This window comes from Sander lucioperca, chromosome 1 (genome assembly GCF_008315115.2).
Source record: "Sander lucioperca isolate FBNREF2018 chromosome 1, SLUC_FBN_1.2, whole genome shotgun sequence".
NCBI classification, from domain to species: domain Eukaryota; kingdom Metazoa; phylum Chordata; class Actinopteri; order Perciformes; family Percidae; genus Sander; species Sander lucioperca.
This window is the reverse complement of record NC_050173.1, coordinates 41218804-41234913: the sequence shown is the minus strand read 5'-3', so window position 1 is coordinate 41234913 and position 16110 is coordinate 41218804. Positions and strand designations below refer to the sequence as shown.

At 39.3% G+C, this 16110-nt stretch overlaps 2 protein-coding genes across 11 annotated transcripts in view; one reads left to right on the top strand and one right to left on the bottom strand.

Moving 5' to 3' along the window:
- rapgef2 (Rap guanine nucleotide exchange factor (GEF) 2) overlaps window positions 1-11008 on the bottom strand; it is a 121711-nt gene extending 110703 nt beyond the window's left edge. For 6 of the 10 annotated variants that reach the window (XM_031317172.2, XM_031317179.2, XM_031317174.2 and 3 more), the window contains exon 1: window positions 10341-10409. In XM_031317172.2, the coding sequence (XP_031173032.1) occupies window positions 10341-10409 (69 nt within the window). Of the gene's footprint in view, window positions 1-10340 lie in introns of all 10 variants that reach the window. The other 4 variants (XM_031317180.2, XM_036004337.1, XM_031317178.2 and 1 more) reach the window with 1 other exon arrangement.
- Window positions 11009-12323: 1315 nt separating this feature from the next.
- LOC116062490 (uncharacterized protein C4orf45) lies at window positions 12324-14543 on the top strand. The gene is made up of 3 exons (XM_031317191.2): window positions 12324-12488; window positions 13278-13507; window positions 14474-14543. The coding sequence occupies exons 1-3, from the start codon at window positions 12425-12427 to the stop codon at window positions 14534-14536; spliced, it is 357 nt and encodes a 118-aa protein (XP_031173051.1). The 5' UTR covers window positions 12324-12424; the 3' UTR covers window positions 14537-14543.
- Window positions 14544-16110: the final 1567 nt, after the last annotated feature.

The following is a 16110-nucleotide window of genomic DNA, read 5'->3' as shown; positions in this document are numbered from 1 at the left end:
CTATGCCTACGAAGTTGTTGTTACATGGACTCAACGTTTAGCTTGTGTGTGTGTGTGTGGGTTTGCTGGTACTGATGTTGATAATGACAATCTGTTATTGTTTATATGTTGATTTTGTCATTTTTAAAATTTTTACATTTATAGTTAATTTTACTCTACTATTATAATCCTTTTCTGTTTTTAGGTGTGACATTGTACTATCTGTCCAGGGACAGCAGATGTAAAATAGCCTTTTGGCTAATTCTGGCACATTTTACATTTTCATATGTATTATTAGTGTGCATTGTCCCTGTTAAATAAACCTGAAATAAATAAAATAAATAAATAAACAAAGATAGAAATCATATCACATCCATACAGGGATAGTAGTATACAGTTGTTAAAACATAATAAAATATATGACACACTGGTATCGGATCGGTACTCGGTATCGGCCGATACGCAAGTTCAGGTATCAGAATCGGTATCGTGAAGAAAAAAATGGTATCGGACAATCTCTAGAGTGAACATCAAAAGGTGTAACAACACTGCTTACCTGAATAGTTTGCAAGTATATTAATATCCTAAAATGGGGAGATTGGTAGCTTGCCATAGAAAATACTGATATATGTGCAGCAAACAATTTGAGAGTAGTGCAGTGAGAGAGTCTACCAGTACCTCGCTGATGAATATTTTAAAGCTTTAACTTAAGCAGGTAGCAATCCACCAGAGGCATGGTGTTAATGAAGCTGGCTCCAGTTGCTGCAAGTGGACAGATACAAAGAGCCGTAATGCTAATGAGCCTGGCTGTGGTTCCATATCCGAGTAGTAGGATGGAGACATACGGTGCCAATGACATATTTCTGCTGATGAAACTTTTCTGATAGTAAACAGGTCTGCACAATACATTTAATTAAACAAAAAATGCTTTACTGATAACGCAACCTATGCAAAACCTAAGCATTAAAGCATTAATTTCTCCCTCTTTCCTTCCAATTAGGATTGAAAAAAAAAACATTTTTGTAAAAAGCTGAAAGCGTGTGTAGCCCAACTCGCACATTAATCTCCAAATTAAAATGTCCAAATACAAAAGCACTAAAATGTTGTTAATAAGCAGCCTTCTTTTCGAGGACCCCCTCGAAAACGAGATGATACATCTCAAGGGGTTTATCCTAATAATAAACTAATTTGAACAAAAACCCTGCCCTGAGATTGACCCTGTTCTTGCAACAGCAACCATCTTTAAGTGCCATTGTTACAAATACTGTAAACAAGTATTAGCTGCATGGTGAACCCGTATACTGGGATTTAGAGATCTCTAATCACACAAATTAATCAGCTCTCCATCTGATCCACTTCATGTCTGAGCAGTTAACCAACAGGGAGGATTATACGGCAGATTACTCACCAGAGTGAGCCCGTACTGCGTGGGACCGAGGCTAAAAAGCAAATTCACTCAAAGAAGTCTGGAAGTTGTTTACATCAATGACATTACAACCATCACAGATTTATATATATATATATAAAGAATAAATTCTTTAATTAATAAATTTACTGATCTTTGAAAAAAAGTACCAAAATATGTTTCACTTATGCTATCAATCTTTTCTGTAATGTAGTTGTCACTTTTTCCAAATGCTGGAATTTCCAGAATCTCATTTAGGAATGAAGCGCTTAATGACAGCCACAGAAAGTAGCGTAACTCTATAGCAGTTATGTAAATCCTGCACGTAAGGAATGGTTTGTTCTCTAAGCTCTCCAAGCAGCCAAGTGGGTCTCGGGCTAAGTTATGTAAAGATTGTGGCTGCTCAGTGGCATGAGGTTATTCTTCTGCTGTGAAGGCCAATGGAATTTCTGCAGCCTCGACTCCAGAGCGGTTTTTCTTTGCTTCAAAAATATCTCAAGGAATGCGAACATAAGGAACTGAAACATGCCTTTGACATTATAATGTGTGTGCGATTCGGTTGCAACAAATGTACAGTGTGACACTGAAAGCAACATCCTGGTCCATCTGACAAGTTAAAGGCTGGGGGCAATTCAAATCCAGGACTCCATATGATCAGCAGGCCCTTTCACACAGCCTGTTCAAGGCGGGACTGATGCGCTTTTAAACCGACTCGCCGTCTGTGTGAGTTACGAAGAAGGAATGGGGTACCAGAGTTGCGTGTGAGCCGGTCTGCAACATTAATTAACCACGCGAACCCGACCGACCCACAAACTGCCAACTTTATGCATTATAGGAGCACAATTGTCAGTAGAGAGAAGGACAGAGATGGCCGCACTGTGTGTGTATGTTTGAGAGAGGGAGAGAGCGAGTGGAAGAGAAGGTGGACTAACTACACGCATGTTTCTGTAAGCCATTAGTAACATTGGCTACTCAAAACGCTGCTTTGTCACTCTTTGACCTGCCTGTGGGTAGACTGGCGCATCACTGCTGTGTGTAGTTCCGCCCTGCCACCTGTTCCTTTCACACAGACGCTGGTTTGGCGCTGTTACGACTCCTGACTACCTCCACTGCCGGCTCAAAGGTGCAACAACTCTGTCCCCCCCATTCTGTCTTTGTAACTTTCACACAGACGGCAAGGCGTCTTACAGGCACAACAGTCCCGCCTTGAACAGGCTGTGTGAAAGGGACTAGTGACATTTTCATTTAAATACTGCACCAAAACAATAAGTGGAAGATGCAGTCTTTGCTGTGTCAAAACAAAACAAAAAAAGATTTTTCTTTTTCCAAGTTTTGCAAAGTTATGAGTCAATAGAAAGGCTCAACCCAATCAAAACAACCAGAGCATGAATAACATAACCTGGAGTGAGCCCTAAATATGACAGCATTGAAGATCAGAATATGAACGCAGCAACAACAGAGAGAAGACTGCAGAATAAGCAACTCAGAAGCCAGCATGAGGTCTCTCAAAAAAAGTTTCTGTAACTTCCTCTCACCCCTCTATTGTTTAAAAAGGAACAGTGATATGATTGTGCTTAAGGATATCAAGGATACTTTTGCAAACTTCGCAAAACTTCACATCCCGAGGAGGTATCCACCTTAAAAACTGTAGGAAAATCTTTTACTACATGGCAGTGTATTTTTTTTATATACTCCTCAGAACGTTGCACATGACATATCATCTTGAGATATTCCACCACAGGCACAGTTTAATCAAACCAAATTTGACAACTACTACTAAATGGCAGATTTAGTGACAGTTGCTTGAGTATTGGGTCCTCTTTACAAAGACAACATGCCAACATTTCTCTTTAATGTGAATAATTCTTGGTCCCTTTAGTATGATATTAAACTCAATAACCTTTGGGTTTTGAATGCTGCTTGGACAAAACAAGCCGTTTGAGTATGTCAACTCTGGCTATTTTCTGACATCAACCAAGCACCTGGACGATTCATCATTCAAGAAAATAATCATTAGCTGCAGCCCTAATTTTGTGAAACAACACTTAATGATCACACAGGGAGAAATATTCTGTAGAGCAGACAGAACTCTGGAATGTCATGCAATGCAGCCACAGATTGCATCTTTTCAGATCTCCAGCGCCACGACAATATAGACCATAACCAAGCAAGGTAGGAACGTGATTACACTGACGAGGTTAGAGTTTTTTTTCCCCACACTGAAACAACTCTAAAGTCAAACTTGTATACTGGGAATCACATCTGAAGCAGAAGGCGGCAAAACGCAAGGGAACACAAAGTCATTTACTTGACACAATCATCCTAGATTGAGATCAGGCATTCATAAGGAGAAACTGAGGCTGAAATATTACTTGACGTTTTAAACCGCATATCTACACTTCAAGACGTTAATTCAAATATCCACCTACCGTCATCAGTAGATCAAACCAGTAGAAAAACACGAACGTTAGCCGACACTAAAGAGCTTTAGCTCAGTTTTGTGCTCCACTAGTGTTAAATTATGCTTCAGGGGGTGAAAGCCACAGTGTGTTTAACTTACTCGAATCTCAGTGGTGCATTTAAACACAAACTACACTGGATTGGTCTTTTCATTATTAGATTTTAGCGAGTAACAGGCGCACAGGGCTACACAAACATCCTGGTATATAATTGCAATAAGTAACCGTTTCTGGAATGCAAATGTTTTATGGCTTGTAGTCCACCATGATACCAGACATTTATCTGTACAATTAAACTGTAAACCATGAATGCCATCTTCCTGCAGTAAAGAGGTTATATATATGATTAAATTTAACCTTTTCATCAGTTGCTCCCTGTACAGTCATAACACTGAAGAATCAATACTTGTAATAACATATTGAATACCTTTTATGGGTCCACTGACTAGTAGGCTGTGCTTTATTGCCATCATAATATCAGGGGGGAAAAAAGCTGATGTGAAATTAAAAGCATGATTTAAATGAGCCAATCCAAAGCCGTGCTGGTGTTCTGCGTGGGCATCATACGTTGGTGCATTTCTTTCTTTCTTTCCTGAAATCATCGCTGTATTTAAACTGGGAGGAATACGTCACTGACCGCGGTGTGTGTAACCACATCAGCCTGCACTCAGCCTCCACTTTCAACACAAGAATAACATGTGACATCATTTTACTTCTACAGGGTTAGCAATGCAGAGCGCTAGCAAAATGCCAAGGCAAGCAGCACCTAAATTTACAGAATGGATGGGAGTTTTAGAAACCCTGATTTGCCTGGGAAAATGACACCATTACGACTCCAGCAGAAAAAAAAAACGAAGAAGTCTGCCTTACTTCTTGAGCCAGCGATCTGGAGTGTATTTAAAATAGATGTTCACATGCTTCTGACGCCATGACAAAAATAGGAAGGCAGTCACAAAACCACACCCAGAAAAAAGAAAATAAAAACAGCTTAGGGGGGAAAGGCGTTCTGTTGTCGGGACGTTCTTCCGGCTTAAGTTTAAAAAGCATCCTGACGCTTTTCCTCTTCCTGCTACTTATACGGGACAGGATGCCAAGAGACAGGGCAGCTTGGTGCTCATCAGTCATTTTACGACCTGTAGCAACTACTTTCTCTGCAGGTTTATAGTTATGTACACCTTCATTTGGTAGGGCTGTACAATTTAGGGTAGAAATGACAGTATTCACAGTATATTAGTATCTCTGAAAGTGAACGTTTTAACAGCCAACATTTTAAACAAAATGTGATTTGGAAATATTGTCAATAAGCTGGTATTCTTCTTTCTGCTATTTAAAATTGAATGCAGTATTACACTATTTCATATATAATTTCATATGCACATGCATGCATAACTCAAGCTTTTAGAGCTATGTAACATTCAAAAGGTTATAATTCTATAATTCTTTAAATTGTTTTAAAATTTAAACACGTCTTTATGAGGTTGGTTATTCTTGACCCTTTTTATTTTTGTACTTTTTTATGTTCTGTAGACAAAGGATCATTTGTTATTTTTAATGTTTGTTGTTTTAGCTGGACTATTGAACTCCTTGCTCTTTGTTTTGAGTTTGAGTAACGACCGGCTACTGACAGAGATATTCAGATTTATCTTGCTCGTTGCAAGTCATTGGGGTCATATCAACTAAATGCCCCAAATGCATTGGTTTTCTCCCTTGTCTCTTCTAGTACAGTCACTGCATGCCTGCACTGATCTCCTGTGCTGGTGCAGAATATGTGGAAACAATGTAAAGTAGGCAGCTTGTCCCTGCAGCGATGTGACTGGGAAGCAGGGTCACCACAGCGGAGGGCTGTTGTTTGTGGCCTTTAGCTTTGCCACCTGGCTGAACAAGAGGAGCGATGTCCGTCTTGAGTGCAGACTTGCCGCAGATAAACAGACCAGCAAAAGCAGAAACATTCATCTGTGCACCACGGACATAGCCTGGCTCCGCCCTCCTACGTACTTCCGCTCAATTTTCATTTTCCTTCAGTACACCGTCTGGGTTTGCGGTATATTCTTGGGTTTTCTCCAGCCAAAACTTTGGCGCTCCAATCAGCGAACAGAGAGAGTGGCTGAGAACGATGACAATGAGGTCGTGCGCTAGTTTGAGTTGTAGTTCCGTAATGGCGGCAGAGAAAGATACGAGCAAAGCCATTCGGTCCGTTGTGGCAACGCTGCCGAATATCCAGAAGTTAAAGCCCGAGCAAGAACAAGCTTTGCTGAGTTTTGTTGGTGGCCATGATGTTGTGGCCCTCCTCCCCACAGGGTTCAGGAACAGTTTGATTTTCCAGCTCGCTCCGTTAGTGGTGAAGGAGTTGGCTAAGGCGAACGCTAGCGATGCTAAGCCGACCTCACGCCCAAACATTAGTAGTTGGTTATGGCAGATCCAGAGTGGCTCTGGGCAGATCCAATAGTTTTAAACTTCAAAAGAATAATCGCCTTCAAGGAAGTTAACACTTGTCAATGGAGAGTAGCCAGACTCTCTGTACAAATGACCACGGACAGCCAAGTGTGTGCAGATTTAAGCATACAGAAAGGGATTTCACTCATTTATCCCTGATTAGGTGGTGCAGTTGTGAGTTTCATAATCTTGGTACTTCATGACTCACAGTTGAATGATGAGATGAAGAAAAAGAAATAGATAAAGAAATGAGTGCTGCATCAAAATATACAGTTCAAATCAGTGCAGCTCAATGCCTTCATGGTCCACAGCAATGACTTAAGAATTGCAGCCATGAATAAAATAAGGAACAACATAAACAAAAAATACTCAATACACACACAGTAGCCATCATTCCAAGTTACAGAGTTCAATGCACAAAGAAGGCCCAACCCTGACCTAGTGACCTGACAAACAACCATGTCATAGACACCACTTTCACACACAAAGCCTGTGCTCCGTGTTTGATAATGAACATGCATTCAAGCATTCATTTTAGATATTAGCTAAGTTTCCATCCACTTGTCAATCGAATTATCTGAAGTTCGGTAAAAAAACTCATGCGAATAAAGCTGGTGAAAGTGTGTTTCCATCCAACGGCTTAAAGCGAATAAAAACCTGTGCATAATGACGTCACATGCTGTTTTGCGGTCAAATTGGTATATCGAATTGATCTGATACATTTTAAGGTGTTTCCATTCATTTTCGCACTGAATCGCACAACATTCAAGCAAACATTAGTGAACAAAGTTTTGCTAGACAAAATGGATCGCGCCATCTACCAACAAATTATCAATATTGCACAAGTTGTAATAGTGCTTATGTGCCAGCTGATAGCGACATATCAAGCTATAATATGAAAACAACGCTATCAACACATTGCTATGATGATGCAGATGCACGTAAATGCCCGACGACAACGGAGGCGGCCTGTGGTGTGGGAACGACAGCGTTATATTTTGCTCGTAAATTAAATTCAAAAAGTCTCTCGTCTCCTCGTTCGTCCACTTACATTTGTCTTTGTTGACACCCGCCATGTGTGCAAACAGAGCGGAAATACTGGCCGGAAATGAACTAAAACTTGAAATTCAATTGAATTTTACTGTTTCCATAAGGCATTTTTCATTCGATATCACTTAATTTGGATAAAAACGTGTGGATGGAAACATAGCTACTGATTAATACAATGGTCACAAAATAATGACCAATGGCCATCACAAGTTATCAGAGCCCAAAGAGATGCCTTATAACAGCTTATTTTGTTGTCAAAACAGTCCAAGGGGGGGAGTGGAGGAGAAGCTCTTTTAAGATAGGACCTGGACCTGGAGTTGATTGAGTCTACATGGTGAAATCCATCATCCATACAGCTCAATTAAGATTTTTTTCTTGTTGTAAATAGCTAAAATGTGTGGCTGGATTGGGTGAAAATAGTTGCAATGTGTGGGCTGATAGTTGGAAAAGGCATCATATAACTGTGTATAATGTTTTACTGTATAATGCCGATACATTATTGAATTTGGACATGGACATTTTGTCAAGGTGTCTTAATCATATTACAACTTCAAGCAGTGCTTTACAGAAAACAATGTGTCCTCTCCCCTCTGCTTCCTTGACTATCAGACTACCTTATGTCCTTTGTACGCTGTCAAGATTCAGTACACCTCCAGTTACAGTCCAAAATCACGCAAAGGAAACAGACAGAGCCATCTAGCTGTCAAGTGGTCAGTTATTTAACCTGCCATGTGACAATAGGGTGAGGCAGAGGGTCAAGTCCGCACTGTGGTCAGTCTTGAGCGATAAAGACAGATCTCTCTAACCGTTAGCTAATCCTGACAGAGAGGCCCTGCCAACACCATTAGGATAAACTGTGTCAGCCACCACAGTCGCTAGACACTTGAAAAGAACACTAGGGAAGGTGCTGCTATTGAAAAGCACAGAGGAAAAGAACCACACAGGCACATGATATCCAATACCATGAAGATTAATGCCGACTTTGTAGTTATTATGAACATGTCTCCTTGCTCTTCTGCAGAACAATCACAGAAAAAGAACTGCAAAATCATATGGAGTGCAGTGTTTCCAAAGACTTTCAAATCCTGTTAGGATATCACACTTTTGCCTCCGACTAAATCATTTTCAAACAAAGTCATTTCGTCATTGTCCTAGTTCGCTTCTCCATGCATTTTTCATCATTTCAAAGACTTGCTGGATGAAATGTTTGCGTACTGACACAATTCATACAGTATGCCTCCAGAGTGTGAAAGGATCACGGACAGACCAGTCTTTTTTCTTTCTTTCTTTTTTTTTTTTTACTAAATCTCCAAGTAGGACATATTTTATCCAAGCCTCAGTATCTTTTAATCAGACTATTTTCCAGCTCACAAATTCCAAGTACTTAGTTTCCCCTCACATATTCTTGTCAGGTTAGTAAAGTCTCACACACAGTATTTGGACATTTAAAGACGGTGATATGACACTGAAAACCTTTCTGATGTAAATTCTTTCAGATGGGTTAGCATGGAGAGGCAGGTTTTTAATCACAGGCGTTACAGACTGGCAGCTTTAAATCACATTCTTGCTTCAATAACAATGGAGAACACAAAAAAAAAATCAATTTATATGTGGATCATATCATCAAAGCTGGCAGCAATTATGTCTTCGCCATCACCGATTTGACAGGCATTTTTGAGATTTTTTTCATCATGTAGAAAACGATTAAGCAACTAATTGTCAGATTCATCAAAAATGAAAATTATCATTAGTTTCAGCCCTAAACAACTAATGCTTAGTCCCATTTTAGATTAGCATTGCTGCTCCTGATGCCAACCAAATTCTGTATCCTAGTCAATGTTTCCATAACCATAATGACATCTGTCACTCGTACAAATTATAGCCTGCATAGAGCTGTAAAGACCATGGGCTTGTGCAGCTAACAAGCCGTTGATGACACCATAATTGTTTCCTCAATGTCGGATAGACAGGGGAAGACGGCTGTGCCACTAACTGTGGCCCACTGGTTTAAGTGGTGGCCTATTGATTGTGCATTGTGTGCAAAGCCTTTGCTGAAGCTGCATCCATCTGCAGTGGAAGGAGGGCTCAAATGAAATGATGCCATCTTCACAGCCACACCAGGATTTATTGACGGTATCGTGCAAACTTGGGTGTGTGTCTGTATATGTGGCTCAAGTTACAACCACAGCCCACAGGATTTGAATATTCAGAAGATAAAACTCCACACTTCCCAGAGGAACCCACTGGTATGGATTAGATGATACTGAGTTGATATTGTGCATTGAAAGCACTGAGCTTTAAACAAGTAATAACAAAGCATTATTCAGTTATTTTCAGAAAACCTTATTAGACCAATGATACTGTCCAGTGAAGCCCTACCCAACAAAGACAAAGCAATTTTAACAATGATAATCCTAACTAAGAAGCACTTATCTTTAAATAAGTTATAACTTGAGCCACATATACAGACACACACCCAAGTAGGCATGATACCGTCAATAAATCCTGGTATGGCTGTGAAGATGGCATCATATCATCTGTTTTGGTAGGCTAGTACTATTGGCTAGGTTGGGATTAGCCACCGTCTGTGCCTCTCATATAGGCTACTCTACTTCTACCATTTGTCTATGTTTGTTTTTTTTTTTTGCAAAATGGAATTATTTCCTTAGACTAGACTGCGAAATGCACAAGGCATGTTAAAGCAGGATGCACAAACTTCTGCTAGTTTAGCTTGGATTCCCACCAAGGCTCCAGCTTCTGTTATGTTAAGTAGCCTTGATTATCTCTACTGATAGAGGGCTTAGCGGGATGTAGCTAGCCTATATGTAACACTGGAACAAGCTTAATGGCAACAGTTGCAAACAGAAACACTGCTACTTTGTTGTAGGACGTTACAAGGTAGTGAATGTTGCAATGTTATAATGTAGCAACTGCGTGGTAAACACATTGGATATCAGCAATTTGAGATAGCCTACAAATTCCATTAGTAGTTATAATAATTAATTTCTTCTGACCTGTTGCGTCCTTTCAGCCGGATTCATCATCACAGCTTGCCGAAAGCTGTTATCCACATAAGACGCCATTGTTTTGGAAGACGTCGTCCAGAGGGTATTGAATTCCTTATCCCAAATAATTGTTAATAAATATCCAGCGCCACGGATATACACAAAAGAAGTTGCTGTCTTGCTTTATTCTTGTCGCCTGTGGTCCAATGCTAGCGGATAAGCTGGGAGTGCCCAGAGCCAGGCCACGACTGGAGCCAGACAGCCGAGCAGTCTCCTCGGGGTGTCTGTCTTTCTGTTGCCCGAGCCGAAGTCGGCTGCCAACACCAGTCCCACCGAGAGATAACTTGTTTTAAAAGCGCGGCTCAAACTGTCTCTTTAGAGTTATTTTCCTTATGTAAAAAATGCCCCTTTATTCAAGCAAACGTTCATCAAAGCCATTCCTTGTCTCTTCGGCATTCTGCTAGCGACGAAAAGAAATTACATGTAGGATCCAGCAAACAAAAAAGTACAGTTATCCCGCCAACAACAACCTGGCGTCCATTATGAGAGGTAGACCCGAGTACACTCACTGATAAAATTCATTATATTAACATTTTTAATGGGTCTAAAAGTGGAGATAGGTCCGCCGCTGTGCTCCGTTGTATGCCACCATGGTGACTGACACAGCAGAGTAAAGTCAGCCATAGTTAACGGTTACACTTCCTTGAAAGGTTTTCAAAATACACCTCCAACTTGTTTAACGTAGGCCTACAAAGAGACAATAAAGGAAACGGGGTCTGTGTTAAATGAATATCCTACATTCAGAATGTAGGATATTCATTTTGGCAAAATGTAATTTTCTCTGCACGTATCAATAAAGTAGGCTACTAATAGTAGGCCTATAGCATATAAAATGTAATATAACATATGCTGGTCTTTTAAATAGACTAGGCTACATAAAACATTGGTTATTTTGAAAATTATGAAGGCTAACAGATGAATTTAGTTGTGCGTTACCCAAAGACGAATGCTAATTATAGCCTACAGAAGACTACCTGACATTCAAAGAACTGTAGGCTAGGCTACTAGTCTACCATGCAACACAACGTAACATAATAATTTGATATCTGTTTTCGTTTATTCCTATATATAATCCGGTGAATATTTTTGATTCAGTGACTCGAGTATTTACATGTTATTATGTTTACTTACAATTATCTATCTATCTCATATGACAATTTTCTTTTCTTCTTATTTTGAAGGCAAAATCATTTAATTTCCGGTCTAACAGTTGTTATTTGTGTTTCACTTGACGGAGATTTGTCACAAGGGGCGGCTCATGGGCGAGTCCATTTTACAAAAAAGAAAAAAGTGGGAATAGGAAGGGGTACAATGTGACAAACTGATGTTTTGGGACCACCTAGTGACTAAATAAGGTAATACACATTCAGATGGCTACAAACCTGCAGGATTTGATCATAAAAACGTAGTTATCCTTACACATTTTATCAGGATACGATGAAAGAAACATACACAATTTCCTGAGCATTATAAGCAGATTATGAAGAATATTATAGATAATTAAGTTGATGTAAATGTATCATTATGTGCCACAGCAGAGTGTCAGCTATCGTGGCATTGAATTCACAAGCAAACTTTATATTGAGGAATTTGCTTTTTCAATGCAGTTCCATATGGATGCACAATTCTTGCAGGCCTTGTTTTTATTAGGCCTGCACATTTATACTATAACACTATAAATGTTGTGCTGTTGAAGTTGTTTATAATTCAGTTAGGCTAATAAAATAGGATTGAGAACCATTATTATTTTTTTTGTATTTCTGCCTTTCATGTTAATCTATTTTATTAAGTAATCTGTAATACATTTAGATTAAAAGTGATATGAAGTGGACATGATTCACTAGCAGAAGCACCCCCTGTTTTATGAATGTAACTAGGAGACAACCGCTGACGCCATGACAACATTGGTTGCATGACAACCGACCATGACCTCATGGACAGAGCAGACGCTGGGCTGAAGTTATCACCCAAGGGGGGCCATTGTATATGTGTATCTAGTCTACAACTAATCTAAATATAACTGTCAACAAAATATGCAAAACAGTGAAGCAGCTGCAGGAGGGCCACCACAGCATGGACAAAGGATGATTTTTACAGGTAGGAGAAGCATAGAGAGCATGTACCTCTGCATCATTCAACTGAGTGTAATTCTAGGAGGCAGTTTGTTCTAAGAAGTTGTATCTACAATATGCTGTTTATTATTATAATTAGCCTACTACCACAATAGCTAATTGGTGGGAAGGTCTGTAGAAAGAAGACTTCTAAAACCCAGTTTCCTGAGATTATGCTAAAGACCCAAAACATGTTCAAATATAATGTCTAAGCGTATGGTCTGTGTCCACACAAATATAACTGTAATTGGACACACGATGGCACTGTAACCAGGGCCAAAAGATAGTTAACATGCTGCATGTGTACCTGTGTGTGCCTCTGTGTAATTGTAAAGTATGTTGTTTTGTACGCATTAGGGCAGGTCAGCGTTCATGTAGATGTGTACATAATGTTACACTGCAATAATTTATGCATTACACAATTTAGAGCGTAATGTGCAAACATTGTCTAATTTATTTCACGTCTAAGGATTAATAATCTATGTTTCCTTTATGTAACTGCTATTGAAATGTTAAAAAAAGAAAAAAGGAACATCAGAGAGAATGCATGTTCTAAAAGAGTTTGATCCTTTGCTATAATACCTCTTAACAAATCACCCTAAGCTGAATGCTGAATGGATGCACTCTTTAACAAATGTACAAGTTTCTTTCTTTCTTTTTTTATTAACTTCTCCATACTCCTGTATCTGTAGAATCTTAGTTGTGAGTATCGGGTTCAGATTAATTTGGGAATTTGCTAACCTTCTTTTCTCACACGCCCACTGATTCTAACAAGGCCCAGATGGAATTGGAGACTACCGGCCGAGATCAAATTATTTCCCCCGGTACATCGGTGCGGGTGCCTCATCACCTGAGGCCACAGGTGACCTCAGTTACTTGTGCCAAGCTACACCCCATGCCCCCCCTCCTACGCCCAAGCAGGGCTATGTGGGGGAGGTTGGCTGGGGCTGGCAGTATAACCAGCTGTTGAACAGTGGGACGCTGCTCAGCAACATGCAAATTAAGGTATGGTGAAAATCCACCGTGTGCGTCTTATGCAAATGAGTAAGTAAAGGCATTATTCCTCAGCTAATGTGCTACAAGGTCACACTGAGCATGACTTTGAGAAAATGCTTGGATACGATGCAATATGCAGGAATTCAAGCAATGTTGGGATAAACAGTAGCACATTAGTAATACATGGACAATTTAGCAAATCTGGGTCAGATTTATTGATTTTTGTTCATCTTTTATTTTTTATTATTTAATTTAGCAAACTTACCAGCTCATAACTTTTTGTAGCTAATCAGTGTTGAGTTGAGACTTCATAAATATTAATTTTACATGGTTTAGATGAGAAAAACATTATTATAATTAAATTTAATTAAATGTTTTATTTAAATTCATAATTATTCAAACACCATATACCATAAAATAGAGCAAAAGCAAATAAACAAACACTTCAATACAAACAATTCAACCATGTTTAATTAAGATACATACCCCCCCCCCAAAAAAAATAAAAATAATAAAATTATATATATATATACATATAATTATTAAATTAAATATAATTATATAATTATATATATGTGTGTAAAATAATGAATAGTCTTCCTCCCCTTACATGTTATAGGCACCTATTTCCATCTTTTATATCAAAAATTATCCCAGACCTGTTAAAATTTCCCTTTGCTATCACCTAGCTATCATCAATTCAATCTAGTCATCAGCTTAACTCAGTCAGAATATTCTCTTCGAGTCTGACTCTTTCAGTGGCAAAGAATAATCCCTGCTGGAGTGATAAAGCTGTCAGTGCTAAATCTGCCTTAGATATTCCTATTGGCAAAATGTCACACATTCTTAACCAGGAATGTGCATTTTAACTTTCCTTCTCAGGACAACTACAGTTATGATAATGTAACATAGATGAAGATGGAGATAACTTTTCAGGGAAAAATTAAACTGAACTCAGCCCTCCTTTTCTGACAGAAAACTGAGTTACGGACAGCGTTGGAGGACAGAGTGACTCACAGGTTCCAGAACCAACAGTAAGACAGCGTTTGTAATCCTCACGTTGCACACGTTGAATCCCTCAGAATCATATTACATGTGTGTGCTGTATCAAATGGATGAGTTAGAACATCTCAGGTTTTCACAGTGTTGAGTGACTGCATTGTAGGTTATTCGCTTCCACATCCATAATGCATCACTTCCACTTTTGCAGGAACACACACCGCCCCAAGCCGTAGGTAATAAATCAGCCAGACAGACATGGACACAGTCACAGCAATGACACAAACACTGACCCAGTTTTGTCTTCGACTTTATTGACATTTTGCATAAATAACGCATATTTACAATCAACTACCTAATCCCTAAACGAGATGTAACAGTAAGTATGAGATGCCCATTTCATACTCATGGGACTATATATTTAGCTAGACAACACTTAAGGAATCTTGATGCACTATAAAATGAATAGGAGGATGTGGCTCTGTTTAGCTAAGCTGATCCTGATGAGTTGAGTTTGAGATGTCCACACTGCAGAATGGATAAACCCTTTTTAATGTCGTAACAACATTGCCTTTCCTCTGGTATCGCCTTCGGGCCAAACTGACAAATTTGGACCCACTGTAAGGATTTAGGAATGGCAAATAAAGCAAAAACCTGAATAAATGACTGGTGAAACATCACAAATGCAGATACTTCCATGTAAGGCACATGGGACGTGACTTGTGTCCTCAATGGTACTTTAGCTATAGGCTTTGTTGCATTTGTCCAGTTGATTCCCACATACTTGACAAATCTATGCTGAGGTGCATTGAAGCTGTTTTGGTGGCCTTGTGACAGCCCAACAACTTCCTAAGAATTTTTATGGTAGTTTTTCCTTTAACTTGTGACCCGTGTGTATGTTTTCCAATTTTTCATTTATTCATACATTTAGTTTTCTGATCTCTTATGGGTATCACAACCTCATGGGACCACTAGAGACTGTGAGGTTATGGATTCTTATTTTAGTTGCAGAGACAGTGCACATTAATGTCACTGTCTCAGTATTAGCCAGCCTGTTTGAAAGAACCTGTATGACAAAAGTGATAAAAACCAGCAAAAGTCCAAAAATACAGTACAGAAAGTAAACCAATTGGTAAGGCACACAAATAAGCAGGTAAAAAAGAAGCCTTAGCTGACAAGACAGTGATGCCAGCATTGAAACGACACATTAAGCATCGAGACAAAAATAAAACTGGGGAGAGACAAAAATATTGTGACAGGCTATTGCTTTGCAGAGAACCGACAGCATGCATATGCTAGTTAGGAAGACACTTCTGGCTGTATTTGAGGCAGGTTTCAAACTCTCTATGCAATGGAAGGCAGTTCCAAGTCTGGGCAGTTTTAACAAATAAACGGTAATCCGTGAGTGTGAATATGTCATAATAGTTATCAATTGGGCACATTGTTGAAATGGTTTGTTATTAGGCCCACAATCCCTGAGACGTGTTCCACGACACGTTTCCTGAAATCAGCCACTTCTATAACCACTCAGTCAGCACACACACAATACAATAAGATATTCATCCAGGTGAATCAATATTGTTCAAGAGAACAGAAAATAATTCTTATAGGGG

Bases quoted from the DNA above. Each gene is read 5' to 3' on its own strand.
- LOC116062490 (XM_031317191.2), top strand. From the start codon at position 12,425: ATGCAAAACAGTGAAGCAGCTGCAGGAGGGCCACCACAGCATGGACAA. The intron at 12,489-13,277 runs GTAGGAGAAGCA...GATTCTAACAAG, and splicing joins ACAAAGGATGATTTTTACAG to GCCCAGATGGAATTGGAGAC. The intron at 13,508-14,473 runs GTATGGTGAAAA...CTTTTCTGACAG, and splicing joins TCAGCAACATGCAAATTAAG to AAAACTGAGTTACGGACAGC.